Raw genomic sequence first — 15,424 nt, 5'->3', positions numbered from 1 at the left:
CTGCACTGCAAACCACTCTTCACAGTTTCTTGTTTCAGAAAAAAATGAACACAGATGCCAAAAAACACAAAATCAAGCACTATGCTAACACTAGATAAAAAAAGCATACAGAGATTATTTTCATCTACTCATGGTGTACTAGAAACAGTCTAGTTTGTATTCCACTAGTTCAAGAAGACCCAAGGCCTAACTGGCCTTTGACATTCATGGCAAAAGAACATGTTGCCATTGTGGAGAGATTGGTAATGAGGAATCTAAGAGTAGAAATGCACAAGACAGAAGAAACAGAAAGTATTAGTTATGGATGAATTCTTTGGTCAAGAATGATTAAATCTGAACAAGGTCTAATTTGTTTGTTCAGAACATTATTCCTGAAATGGAGCATCACTGCATCCTAATTTGCAAAGAGAATCTAGAGGTAATAAATTCAAACTGGGAGAAATCTGAAACGATTTATACCTGGAGATAAGTCACAATGACCCAAACAACAACAGAAAAAATGGAAGCCTGATGACTGTCCAGCACCAAAGAATTTAAAGGCCAAATCATGTGCATAATTTTCAAAAGGCTAAGGGTAGGAGTGGGTGATATGGCCAAAAACCCACATCCTATATTTAAAAATTCGGAAAGTTTCAATAGATATTAGTTCAATCTAATGTATTTGTATATACTTTTTAGACTGAAACATATTTTTTTTAGCAAATAACAAATATATTTATTATTTAATTGTACACACAGGTATGTTTCTTCTCCTTCTAAACGCTTATTAATACCATAGTACTCTTTGTGATGCCCAGGTTGCCCATCGCTAGCCTACTTTCCTTCTCTATTTCACTTTTCTAACCAAACCAGGCTCCTTTATACTACTGTGGGGGCCTTGAAGATAACCCACAGAGCATTAAGGAGGAAATTGACTGAACTTATCACGTCTGCAAATGAATGCGCGATTAGACAATTTCCTCATTAACACCACTGGGGTTGTTTGGCTTTGCTGCTGTGCACACCCACACCCATCAAACCTAAGCACTGTTGTTATTATTTTAAGAAGAAAATGAACTGCCTAGGACCCCTTACTTGCTTTACCACATTCTAATGGACTGGATATCAGACGTGAACCAATAAAAGAGCACCTTCTTTCTCACTCACTTACTAACTTATGCTACCACCAAACAAATTGAGGATAAGACTGTTCTCTCTCCCTACAAAACATACATATATTGCCAAATCTGGAGCCTGCATAGCCTCACCAATCAAGCTGAAACACACATCACTCTACCCCCTAAAGGGGTAGGCACACTTAATGAACATACAGTTCACATACAAGACATATCACACACACTGACATAAAATGACATTTCCCATTTACAGCATATATATTCAACTTTATTAGTTAAGGGTGTATTGGTTAAAAGGCTCATGTAATAAACTGATCTTCTCTGGTATTTTCACCATAGTATTAGGAAAACCCACATGAAATGCAGCGGACTATCCCACTTCTGCTTTAGGACAATGCCTCAAGTTACACTGCACAGATTGCAAATGTTGCTCTCAGTTTCTGTGAATTCAAAGAGATGTCATACGAACCTTCTTTGCCAGTCCTGGCTCTGTGTGCTCATTACCTCCATGTTGCCTCCATGGTATACACTAAGCCAGTGATGTCAAGTCAGCTACAGAGGAGTAGTTGCACAAGCAAGACAAAATGCTTTTTGAAATAGCTTTAAAAAGCTTTGTGGGTGTTTTAAAAAGTGTATTATTTTTCATCTGCGGTGGGCTGGTGCCCTGCCCGGGGTTTGTTTCCTGCCTTGCGCTCTGTGTTGGCTGGGATTGGATCCAGCAGACCCCCGTGACCATGCAGTTAGGATATAGCGGGTTGGATAATGGATGGATGGATGGATTATTTTTCATGTTGAAATATAAAAATGTTTTGACTTCAGTATTATTTTTTTTTTAATGTAATGCTTGCAGCACAGACAGAGCGATAAATGAGGAAAGGATCAGGAACAAAACAACTGAACCTGACGTAGAGAAACAAAGCAAGGAGTCATAATTATTGATATTTATCACAATCAGAAGCCCAAAAACGTGAACCGAAAGACAAAATCTAATGACACACACGAACAAGGTCAAGGAAGCTTTTAAAGCTAGACAAATTAATTGTAGTATTGTTTTCAAAAGTCGGATGATTGCACTTCCTGAAGAGGAGGTTTAAATACAATTATAAATGATTATATCATGATATGACAACCTCCAGTGTGTCGCCCTAACAACCCATACTCGCATCTTAGCAACCTGATCACACAAAATAATAGCAGCCATTAGAAACCAAGATGGCATCATGGTAAAAATAATAAACAACAAACAAATAATTTAAACAATTAAAACATAGCTGCAAAATGAAATTAAAATAACACACACATCAAGAATATGACATGCAAGAAAAAAATAATCCTGCCATGAGAAAAATTCTTAAACTGAGAAATTATTAAAAGTATGTTCACTTATGACAGAAGCCCACCACCTCCCAAGGTGCAGCCAACACAGATTCAAGGAATGGTGAAAGTGCAACTATCTTACAAATTGGTAGACATGAACAATTATCATTAAGGCAAATCCAATATCTTTCCTCAGGACCATAGACCACACAATCCACTAAATAATATAACTGAGAGTTTCATAATCTTGAACCTAAGATTATGTTGACTGTCTATTCAATATTTCTTTCCTCATCACTGGAAGAGGAGTATATCTAGGTTCCATCAGACTAGACCACACAGGGATAATAGACCCCATTTTCAAATTCTCTTTAATATACTTGTCCATTGTTAAACTTTCAGGGCAAGACCAGGCATAAACTCTCTCTTTGGGTAAAGGAGCCCCAGAAAAATGTTCAATACAGAAATCTTAATCTCTTTGTGTAGGAAACTAGCTGGCCTTATGTTTTTTGATAATAAAACCTCCTGAAAATCCTCATATTGTGAACAGAAGTACAATGAACACTGATATTAGGACTGTCCTCAGACAATTTTTATGACAAAAAGAACCCCATTCTTTAATTTCCCTAGGTTTCCAGTCAATAACAGGATTACGCTTTTCTAGCCAGGGATGACCCAAGAGTTAGGAAATAGAACCGGGAAAATTTAAAACAATAATTGTTTCATTATGCAGGGCAGCCACTGTAGAGTAAGTGGAGGACAAACGTATTCAATAATACTATCCCCAATGGATTACCATACACTCATATAATGTTAGGCTATAGTTTAAATGGAAGAGGAGTACATTTTAATTCTGTAATTATCTGGGAGCTAATAAACTTTTCCGAGGCACCTGAATCGAGTAGTGCTTTTTGTCAGACAGTTTCCCAGCTTAACTGGCACAAATAAAAAGTGTTCCCAGTCTGTAGTCTTATTCATTGTAGCAATACCGAAACTTAAGAAAAACTGACTTTGACTCCTTTTCAATGACTTTGTGCAGTAATTAAGATAGTGTTAAAATTCACCACAGTAAAGGCAACACCTCTCAGTAAGACGTCTATGATGTTCAGCTGTACCTACAAACTTATGTTCACAGAAACTGGACATTGAAAGGTCTTTCATCTCTTTTAATCTTCAGAACCCATTAGTTCAGTAATATCAAGCTTGTGAGTAATAACAGCATTAAGCTCACACACTTGTTCCTTAAGCAGGATCCCACATTTACGGTCTGACTTTGTGTTACGCAAACAAAGAAGGAAAGAAGGATAGGAATGGAAACAGAATGACAAATCACAACGTAGAGAAACAAAGCAAGGAGTCATAACTGGGAGCCCAATACACAAACGGAAAGACAAAATCCAAGAATAGATGAAAACAAAAAAAAAAAAAGAAACTTTAAAAACTAAATTTGTTCTAGTTTTGTTTTCAAAAGTAACACAATCATTCTTCGCAAAGTGGGGGTTTAAATACCATCGTGAATGATGATGTCATGACTGGTAAACCTCCAGTGTGTGGTGCCAGCAAGCCATACTCATGTCCTAGCAAGCCAATCACTAAGTAACTGCGGTCATTAGAAACCAAGATGGCATCACAGTAAAAATAATAAATAACAACCTTCACTCTTATTGTGTTTCTGTTTAAATAGTCATCTCAGGTGGGGCAGGGTGTGTGTTTTGTTTTTTGTTTTTATATAGTCAGTTATCATTTTTTGTTTTCTTTTACCGTAATTCTTTTTTCATTTTATCAATAAAAATTTGGTCACAAATAAATAAATAAATAACAAGCAAATAAATGAAACTATTGTAAAATACATAATGTAGCTAAGAAATGAAAGAAAAATAAAAAAGCCCAAGAGTACAAAATTCTGGAAACAAATAGTCCAAGAATGGGAAATATTCTTAAACTGAGAAATAAATTATTAAACGTATGTTCACTCTTAATAGATCAAGTTTAAAACTTTTCAATCACCCATTGTATATTTGAGACAAGCACACACAATAATAATGGAAGTGAAGAGGAAGAAAGCAACCACAAACACTCATTTAGAGAAAAAAAATGTTCTGCATAGTAAAGTGGGCCACGCAACAATCTTTAAGTAACATGTGAAGATAACTGTGCTTCTTGAATTCTGAAATATTCACAGATTAATTCAGGAGATAACAAGGAAAGCTCAAGGCAACTGTCATATTTAGCTTTATACCAATGGCAGTTCATTCAAATCTGAATGGTTATTGGCTGATCATATGTGTAAATTTAATAAAAAAGAAATCTGTGGTGCATAGTAGGAATGACAGTGGAATTATGTGATAAATCCAATCATGGGAACTTGGGATGCAAGATAAGTTCCAGTACATCACTGCCAGTTTAAAGTTGACAATCGGCATAAAACACAACTCTTTTATGATATGGCAAGGGAAACCTGAGTACCCTGAAAAATATGCACATTTTATACACTACAACGAGAAAAACCTTAAGGATGGTGTATTCTTTAATAAAAATGTTCATACAGAACCTACCAGCCACTCCAAATGGCCTCCGCAGACCTCCAGTATGCTTTTTCCCCTCCTTTAACTCCATACAGCCCACACGAATGATCTGACATACTAAAAAGACACGGGGCCGAATGAGGTCACTGCTGCCTAAGTCCTAAATACAGAAAACGAGAGAGACAGAGAGAAATGAATGAATTGAAAGAGTAAATAATGCACAACACTCGATAAACATCATAGTAACATAATGAGGATAGGGAAGGTACAAACAAAGAACGACTCAGTAGTGGATCTAATGAAAAAGTATGACAAGAAATCAACTGTTTTTGGGTATGGTGCTGTCTTTTAACTGATTCATTTTGATTCTAATAAATTCAGTTATTTCCTTTCTAAAAATGTACATTGACAATACCTGATTGAAAAAGCAAAACAGAAAACATACAAGGGTGTGTCTTGTGCAGCATGAATGACTATAGCATATAACATAATATTAAAGTCTTAAATCTGCTCCATCTCGTATTTCAGGGTAATGAGTGGCCACATCCATTCCCAGAAGCACCTAGTACATGGCAAAAAAAACAGTCATGGACAAGGAGTCATTCCATTAAAGGACTGATTAATCCTCACCGATAATTTGGAATTACCAATTAACCTAACATGCACTTCTTTGGGGAATGTAGGAGAAAAACTGGTGAACCTGGAGGTAAACAAACACAACACAATGAGAAATGTGCAAATTCCACAACTACCTAGTGCATGATTCAACCCCAAGGCACTGGCACTGTATTTTATTTAATCTACCCATTTTTAATCATTCAAACAAGCTGCCATACTTCTACTTTGTATGAAATGATAATCTGTACTTCCTACTGAGGTCACACCTCTCATGAGTAATTCAACCATCCCACCCTTAAAGACTAAACCCCCTTTACTCCTTGGGGCTATTTCTCCACAGAGAATCTTTATCATTCCATAATGACATGCACTTCAGACTGTGACCTTTTATCAGGAAGTTTGCATACTTCAAGAACCAATCCTCATTGTTCAATAAGTTCTGAACCCTTAGGTAAAGATCCATCTCTTTAATATGACAATAGTACTGAGGTAGAAATGCTGGTTTTTATATAATGGTTTATAGTTAAAAAAAAAAAGAAGCAAAGAAATAATTAATCATTTTGAATCACTTTTTACCGTAAATATCGCTTGAAGGTTGTTGAGTTTTTCTATTTCCTTTGGCATCCCAGTGCTTCCCCAACGTACCAGGTAATTTTCACTGCAAAAGAAACATCATTTTAAATTAGGGTAGGCAGAGATTAGGACACACAGATTTCATCAAATCTACTGTACCTTAAACAGTTCTACTTTTACAATGACATTGTATCATAGATAAATGATATTATTATTATTACAATTTTAATATTCAGAAGCTCTGCCTTTGTCAAAGAGTACTTGGAAGTTATCCAGCCCAAGAAATCAATTAAGACTTATGACTATATTCCTGAAAAAAACGTTAAACAAGCAGAAACCAATCTGGACTGCTCCTGACCTGATGAAGTCAGACTGGTCAGGGTCATACAGGGACATCAGGAGTTCAGCATCTTCCCCAATGTTGCACACAAAATTTTTGAGGTTCAGATAGAGACTATATGTATGCACAGTGCTAAAGAGAGACTGCCGATTCAGCTCAATGTTGTGAAGTCGAGACTAGGGAGAAAAGAAACTTTGAAAGTTAGTATGTAGATATCAAGTTAGATTAAAAAATAACATTTTTGAATACAGTTAAACCCTTATGTCTATCCACCAGGTCATGACAAAGTGTAAACTCAATACATCTCCACAAGATTTGTCTTAACTTGGCCCAGCAACTGAAAGCACCTCTTTAGCATCACAATCCTGAATTAAATATTGTTAAAGAGTACTGTACAGCCTGTTCTCACAACTGAATTCTGGCCAAAGTATGCATTGTAAATTTGGACCCTGACTTGGCTCTTTCAATTTTTTTGTCTTCTTTGCCCATTCTGTTGTTGATCTATGATAAGCTTTCAAGTACTGGATCACTGTTGGGCTTCATATTTCACTTTCAGTCCAGCTTTTGCTGTTGTACAGTCGGTCTCTAAAGTGCTCAAATTGTAAAACTTATGTTAGAATTAGAATTAATATGGGTCCTGTGCAGGCCAAGCTGACATAAAACACCACTTAACCACCACTGCTTTTAATCACTGCTAAGAGGGTAAGCTGATCAACTATAATGCTTGGCTTTCAACAAACATGATATTTTGAATTATGTTTAGATACCTCCATATTAAAACATCTGTCCAGAGGACACTATTCTACAGTTCTTCAGTTTTATTTTGGTGCTCTTAAATGTATGTAAACACTTCAGCTGCATTGTAGTGCTGCAATGCAAGGTTTTGTTCTTGGCTAACCTTTGAAGTCATATACATGTTATTCTTTTCTGGGGACAGAATTTTGAATTTTGACCTTTAGAGCAGTGAGAAGGCTTTATATATCCCCTTGGTGCATTTTTACACTTTTATGTGTGCCATAGGGTTGTATCTTGGCAAGAATTAGACAGGAATGTGTTAAAAAAAACTGGCGCCCTATGACATGAATTTTGCCTATTTTTAGAATATATTTCTTACTACATAGAGATGGACATCATACCTGTAGTCTTTAGGCATGTATTTGTCAATCCTTTTCAGATTGATATACAGTAACACTTCTCAAGACTACCACACATTTGCTTTGATCAGAACATAATAGCACTTTTTTAATTTTGCTTTTTCACCGCTTCAGTTTAGTTGTACTCTTAATACCCTTATCATTTCCTGCGAATTTGCAATCATTATTTATCTTTGCTTTTCTTTGTTTTCATTTCCGGTTCTTTCATGGTGGCATTCTAGACTACCACCACCTGATCAAAGTCCTGTACAGCCCCCTGTGATGTTTGAATGAAAGCGGATAACCCAACTTGTCACAGGACACACTATGTCAAAACCTCTAAGAAAAGGGCTAAAGAGAACTACTTAAGTATATTTATGTTGGGCAGAATGCCTAGTGGGGGCTGGATCGTCTTTAGGCCTTGGAACCCCTGCATATTTTTTTTTTCTATCTATCCTGGCCATCTAACATTACCATCATGCTACCATTTAGAAACTAAAAAAAAAATTCCTATATTTTAGGGACTGCACTCTATTTTTCTTAATTGTGTATCTTTTTTATGTAAGTGTACATTATTTATTTTTTGTATACTATTCATTTATTATTATTCTTATCTAAATATAATTACTTCTTTAATATGTTGTAAAGCACTTTAAACTACATCCTTTGTATGAAAATGTGCTACAGAATTAAAGGTTGTTATTATAAACTTGACTGCTTTAAGAGAAGATTGTCAAGATTAAATTATTGACGATCTGATAATCATTTAGTGTACCTAATACTAACTACCCTCTCAACCAGAATGAAACATCTGAGAGTGTAGCTCCCATTGTGCATGAGATCTAATGTTGGATAATTCCAACACTTAATACAGTGTCTCCTCCTTACACCATCACCTTATCGTGGTGGAGGGGTTTACGTGTCCCAATGATCCTAGGAGCTATGTTGTCCGGGGCTTTATACCCCTGGTAGGGCCACCCAAGGCAAACTGGTCCTAGGTGAGGGATGAGACAAAGAGCGGTTCAACAAACCTCCAATGAAGAGCAAAAACTCTGGACAACGTTTTCCCTTGCCCGGACACGGGTCACCGGGGCCCCCCTCTGGAGCCAGGCCTGGAGCTGGGGCTCGATTGCGAGCGCCTGGTGGCCGGGCCTGCACCCATTGGGCTTGGCTGGGCACAGCCCGAAGAGGTAACATGGGTCCTCCTTCCCATGGGCTCACCACCTATGGGAGGGGCCAAGGAAGTTGGGTGCAGTGTGAGTTGGGTGGTGGCCAAAGACGGGGACCTTGGCGGTCTGATCCCCTGCTACAGAAACTGGCTCTTGGGACGTGGAATGTCACCTCTCTGAAGGGGAAGGAGCCTGAGCTAGTGCGCGAGGTCACGAGGTTCCAGCAAGATATAGTCGGAATCACCTCTACGCACAGCTTGGACTCTGGAACAAATCTCCTTGAGAGGGTCTGGACTCTCTACCACTCTGGAGTTGCCCCCGGTGAGAGGCGCCAAGCATGTGTGGGCATACTTATTGCTCCCCGACTTGGAGCCTGTGCATTGGGGTTTACCCCGGTGGACGAGAGGGTGGCCTCCCTCCGCCTTTGGGTGGGGGGAAGGGTCCTGACTGTTGTTTGTGCGTATGCGCCGAACAGCAGTTTGGAGTATCCACCCTTCTGGGGACTCCCTCGTTCTGTTGGGAGACTTCAATGCTCACGTGGGCAATGACAGTGAGACCTGGAAAGGCGTGATTGGGAGGAATGCACCAACCCCCAAGATCTGAACCCGAGCGGTGTTTTGTTATTGGACTTCTGTGCTCACCACGGAATGTCCATAATGAACACCATGTTCAAGCATAAGGGTGTTCATATGTGCACTTGGCACCAGGACACCCTAGGCCTCAGTTCGATGATTGACTTTGTGGTCGTGTCGTCGGACTTACTGCCATATGTCTTGGACACTTGGGTGAAGAGAGGGGTGGAGCTGTCAACTGATCACCACCTGGTGGTGTGTTGGCTTCGATGGTGGGGGAAGATGCCGGTCAGGCCTGGTTGGCCCAAACATGTTGTGAGGGTCTGCTGGGAAAAGCTGGCAGAGTGCCCTGTTAGAAGCAGCTTCAACTCCCACCTTCAGCAGAACTTCAACCACGTCCTGAGGGAGGTGGTGGACATTGAGTCCAAATGGGCCATGTTCCGTGCCTCTATTGTTGAGGCGGCTGACCGGAGCTGTGGCTGTAAGGTGGTCAGTGCCTGTCGTGGCGGCAATCCCCGAACCCGTTGGTGGACACCGGCGGTGAGGGATGGCGTCAAGCTGAAGAAGGAGTCCTATAGGACATTTTTGTCGTGTGGGTCTCTGGAGGCAGCTGATAGGTACCGGCAGACCAAGCAGAATGCAGCTTCAGTGGTTGCTCAGGCATGGGAGGAGTTTGGAGAGGCCATGGGGAACGACTTTCGGATGGCTTCGAGGAGATTCTGGTCCACCATCCGGCGTCTCAGGAGGGGGAAGCAATGCAGTGTCAACACCGTATATGGTGGGGATGGTGCACTGCTGACCTCGACTCGGAACGTTGTGGGTCGGTGGGGGGAGTACTTTGAAGACCTCCTCAATCTCACTAACATGCCTTCCAATGAGGAAGCAGAGCATGGGGACTCTGAGGTGGGCTCTCCCATCTCTGGGACTGAGGTCCGGGGTTGGATGAGATACGCCCAGAATTCCTCAAGGCTCTGGATGTTGTAGGACTGTCTTGGTTGACACGTCTCTGCAACATCGCATGGACATTGGGGACAGTGCCTCTGGACTGGCAGACCGGGGTGGTGGTCCCCCTCTTTAGAAAGGGGGACCGGAGTGTGTGTTCCAACTACAGAGGGATAACACTCCTCAGCCTCCCTGGAAAAGTCTATTCGGGGGTTCTGGAGAGGAGGGTCCATCGGATAGTCGAACCTAGGATTCAGGAGGAACAGTGTGGTTTTCGTCCTGGTCGCGGAACAGTGGACCAGCTCTACACCCTTAGCAGAATCCTAGAGGGTGCATGGGAGTTTGCCCAACCAGTCTACATGTGTTTTGTGGACTTGGAAAAGGCGTTCGACCATGTCCCTCGGGGAATCCTGTGGGGGGTGCTCCGGGAGTATGTGGTACCGGACCCCCTGATAAGAGCTGTTCGGTCCCTGTACAACCAGTGTCAGAGCTTGGTCCGCATTGCTGACAGTAAGTCAAGCCCGTTTCCAGTGACAGCTGGACTCCGCCAGGGCTGTCCTTTGTCACCGATTCTGTTCATAACTTTTATGGACAGAATTTATAGGCACAGCCAGGGTGTTGAAGGGGTCCGGTTTGGTGGACTCAAGATTGGGTCACTGCTTTTTGCAGATGATGTTGTCCTGTTTGCTTCATCAGGCCGTGATCTTCAGCTCTCTGGATCGGTTCGCAGCTGAGTGTGAAGCGGCTGGGATGAGAATCAGCACCTCCAAATCCGAGAGCATGGTCCTCAGCCGGAAAAGGGTGGAGTGCCCTCTCAGGGTTGGGGGAGAGATCCTGCCCCAAGTGGAGGAGTTCAAGTATCTCGGGGTCTTGTTCACGATTGAGGGAAAAATGGACCGTGAGATCAACAGGTGGATCGGTGCGGCATCCGCAGTGATGCGGGCTCGGCATCGGTCTGTCATGGTGAAAAAAGAGCTGAGCCATAAGGCAAAGCTCTCAATTTACCAGTCGATCTACGCTCCTACCCTCACCTATGGTCATGAGCTATGGGTAGTGACCGAAAGAACGAGATTGCGAATACAAGCGGCTGAAATGAGTTTCCTCCACAGGGTGTCTGGGCTTTCCCTTAAAGATAGGGTGAGAAGCTCAGTCATCCGGGAGGGGCTCAGAGTAGAGCCGCTACTCCTCCGCATCGAGAGGAGTCAGATGAGGTTGCTCGGGCATCTGATCAGGATGCCTCCTGGACGCCTCCCTGGTGAGGTGTTCCCGGCACATCCAACCGGGAGGAGGCCCGAGGGAAGACACAGGACATGCAGGAGGGACTATGTCTCCCGGCTGGCCTGGGAATCCCTTGGGATTCTCCCGGAAGAGCTGGAAGAAGTGGCCGGGGAGAGGGAAGTCTGGGCCTCTCTGCTACAGCTGCTGCCCCCGCGACCCGACCCCAGATAAGCAGAAGAGGATGGATGGATGGATGGATGGATAATACAGTGTTGTGTACACATGATACAATGATCTCAGGTATGTGTCAGTTTGATATGAGGCATACAATGGTGACAGGTAGCACTAGAACAGATTCATGGAAGATAATGTACAAGAGTCAAGAATATTTTACCCAGCCTGGGTGTGGGTGCATTATTTGCTTTTGGACAAACAGCACTTTAGTAGAAGCATCTGGAATATGTTCTAGTCTGATAATACTTAATTTTGAACTACTATTACAAATTAAGTGGCGATATTCCAATAGAGATGGGTTGAAACTAGGGGCTGGAGCTCAACAAAGAGGATTTATATGGCATACCGATGAACGTAAACATGATGTAAACATTAAACTGTACAGGGTGTTCCAGGTCATTGACTACCTGGACCAGAATGCAGATAAAATTAAACCCATCCCTTTGCAACACCTACCTATTATTCCTGTTCTTTAATTAAGAGTTTGTCTACTCTAATTACATGCTCTATTTTCCCAGTTGTCTAAGCCACTTGTTCGTTCATGCAAGATCATAATACATTAAAATTAAATCCTGAAAAAGCAAACTTAAGACCCTTGTTGACAAACAACAATAGCCTAATACCTGGAGAGCCCCTTAGTTAACAAACCCACGCAGCTAAGTCTAGCCCAGCCGATTGTCAATCAAAACTGGCTATACGCTCATTACACATCATATGAAAATGTCACACTTACAAATCAGTCTCAGTTAAAATGTGTGACATGACCATATGTAAGAAAATCCTGCCCATGATCGAAAAAGAAACTTGAACAATTTGGTCTTGACATTGCAGCTGAACTGTCAAGCTAACCTTTTCCTCCCGGATACGTTCTTCAATTTCATGAGAAGCCAGCTCATGGGCACGGAAAAGTCGTATCGTGCTGGTTGACTCAGCATCCAAGGTGTTTCCATTTTCATCTCGTACAACCAAGTCCAGTCCTAGTATCCTACACCATAGAAATTTCCAGTTAGTATCATATGTAATATGAAGCAGAAAGAAAGAGAAAATAGAGGTTTTCTCAATAAATACTGAAAATGCTTTGTAGCCTTTTTAATACAACATTATCTTTGAAAGGAACTCTGGAAACAATGGAATGTTAACCTCCTTAATATTGCATTTTATTCCAAAAAAACATGTAAAAAGCATTGCATTTTTTTGGCATGAAAAATTACATTTTTATTAAATCACAAAAGTATAATAATGATACAAATAATAATAGTAATGATGAAAAAAATAATATGAAATGAACAATAACAATATCAGTAATAAAAATACTACTAATGATGCCAAAACAGTATATAATCTCAAAATGAGTCTTTTGTGTGGTAATCCTTAAAGCACAGTGAAAGACACAATCCAACGTCACAGTCAGGACAATAATGGCATGCTTCCTTTTGGAATTTCTCTCCAGATTTATCAGTTTTTGAACAGCACACTGCACAGGTTTTTTTTTTCTGTTGGAGGTATATAATCAATAAAATGTTTACCAATTTGACTGTCTAGACTGATCCATGATGTGCGGGTTTATCACGTTTCTTTAGCATTAGCGTGGATGGTGGATGTGCAGCAATGACTTGTTCTACAAGTTGGCACGTAAAGTTTGCATTAGATACATTTGCGCCAGCTACTTGTTTGTATAAGACAAATGCATTCCAAATGCACTGTTCCACCAGATAATGAATATCTTTTTGTATTATTTCTTTTGCAGTATCTGCATAATGGGATAGAAAGTAAATTCTTGATCTGCACGATCTACACCGACCATCATGCTACTGTAATCAACTACAGCAGAAGGTTTTGTAACCTGCTTGTTGCCTTTTGCCTGTACGGTGATTGTAGCTGCATTATGTACAGTGCTAAGAAGAGAAGCATCTTTCTTGTCCTTCCTTATCAGTGCAAGCATTTCACCCTTTTGCCAAGCTACTAGTACACCTCACTGTAATTTAGCTCTGCCAGAGTCTTCAGGTATGCCACAAAGGCTGGGACACACTGTTCCATATGCATCAGTCTTTCTTTGTAGCAAGATGTCAAACAGTTCTGGCAAAGTATGAAAATTGTTGATGGTTACACAGCAACCTTGATCAGCAGAGCACCTATTAAAGTCAGCACCGATGACATAGTAACGCCGTACTGATTGTATTTTGGATCAAACTCTGTCACTTTCTCTGTGTACAGAACTGAATTCCAAATGTTTCCTGTTTAAGATTCACAAAGCTCGTAAAATTTTATGCCAAGTCTTGCTCTTTTTGACATGATATACTGTATCTCTTATAAGCCATGAGACTTTCATCAATGCTGACATCTCGGTCAGGAATGTAAACGCTCCGAATGTTTCCTACAATGGCCTGGTATATCTCCCAATATTTTTTCAGCTTGGGTGCTGGATGGGTATTCTTCTCAAAGTCTTCATTATTGGTAAAGTGAAGATATTTCATAATTAGTGAAAATCTGCACTCAGGCATAATTTCTCCAAAGAATGGCTGCACTGACAGCATTTTTACAGCCCGAGCGATTCTCGGTTATAACGCTTATGCGAGACGCATCTGTACAGTTGCCCGAGTGACACTTGAGACTAACGCTTTTAATCATGGTTTTCACAGCCCGAGTAACACTCAAATCTAACGGTAAGGAGGTTGACTGACTTGTTCTGCATTAACATGAAAAAAGCTTTGGGATTAGCTGCTAAAACTTTAGTAGCTGGCTTCAGTACAAGCAGAACACGTCTTTAATAGGATAAGTAATAGAGCACTAAATCATAAGTAGTAAAATTACACATTCACAACTTCATCTAGTCACCTGTGGCATAAGGCTGGAATATAAGGACTTAAGCAGTACCTGTTGCCATAATCAATCTTAGCTGTGACCTTCTTCTTGAGTTCTACAAGGTCATCTTTAGGCAGCGTTCCCGACACAATTTGTGACCGGTATTCAATAAGGCTGTAAGTCATCTGCTGTAAGTGTCGAAAAAGTGTTGTCTGGTTGTTCTGCAAGAACAAGAGAATAAGACTGGACAAAATATCTACAAGTGTCTCTATACTGAACTACAGCAACACAAAATTACCAAAAAATAAAAATGACACATAATGCACAACATAGGTGCTCTGGAGAACCAGATGGTTAAAGTCGGGTTTGTAAAAAAAAAAAAACTTCAACCATGGAATAAGGCTTAGCAACCATAAACCCAATGTTAAATCTGAGCAGCCTGTTAACTGTGAAAATCTGAAATGTAGTAGATGATGAAAGAATAACACATGGCTTAAAGTTATTCATCCACCCTTTTGTTTGTACTCACATAAACAGGATTGCAAGGAATCAAACTCTAACCAAACAGAAATGAGTCTTTGATTGGAAACCATTCCTAAATACAGGTACACTTCAATCAAAGTATGCAAAAACAGTTAAATAAAATGTCTGTAATACACTTGTGTTGGTATACTATTAACCAGCTCATCAACGCTGCTTTTGGTGTAAAGTCTATCTACAGTATTGTAAGGAACTACAATGGAAGGACAAGGGAGACCACTATATTCATATTATTGTCTCCCCCCATATGCTAGATGGCAGCAGCCATGGATATTGGTACCCATGCGGGCACCAGCAGGGAATGCCGGGAATTTCAGTCCGGTAGT

At 40.6% G+C, this 15,424-nt stretch overlaps 1 protein-coding gene across 2 annotated transcripts in view; it reads right to left on the bottom strand.

The window, feature by feature from the left end:
* Positions 1–15,424, bottom strand: part of dock5 (dedicator of cytokinesis 5) — a 272,453-nt gene that overhangs the window by 122,767 nt on the left and 134,262 nt on the right. For both annotated transcript variants that reach the window (XM_039769628.1, XM_039769630.1), the window contains exons 6-10: positions 14,631–14,779; positions 12,606–12,741; positions 6,507–6,664; positions 6,152–6,233; positions 4,988–5,117 (exon numbers count right to left, since the gene is read on the bottom strand). In XM_039769628.1, coding sequence (XP_039625562.1) covers positions 4,988–5,117; positions 6,152–6,233; positions 6,507–6,664; positions 12,606–12,741; positions 14,631–14,779 — 655 coding nt within the window. The remainder of the gene's footprint in view (positions 1–4,987; positions 5,118–6,151; positions 6,234–6,506; positions 6,665–12,605; positions 12,742–14,630; positions 14,780–15,424) is intronic.

The sequence above is a fragment of the Polypterus senegalus genome, chromosome 11 (genome assembly GCF_016835505.1).
Source record: "Polypterus senegalus isolate Bchr_013 chromosome 11, ASM1683550v1, whole genome shotgun sequence".
NCBI classification, from domain to species: Eukaryota; Metazoa; Chordata; class Cladistia; order Polypteriformes; family Polypteridae; genus Polypterus; species Polypterus senegalus.
Note: the sequence above shows the minus strand (reverse complement) of the source record. Positions and strands in the feature narration are given on the sequence as shown.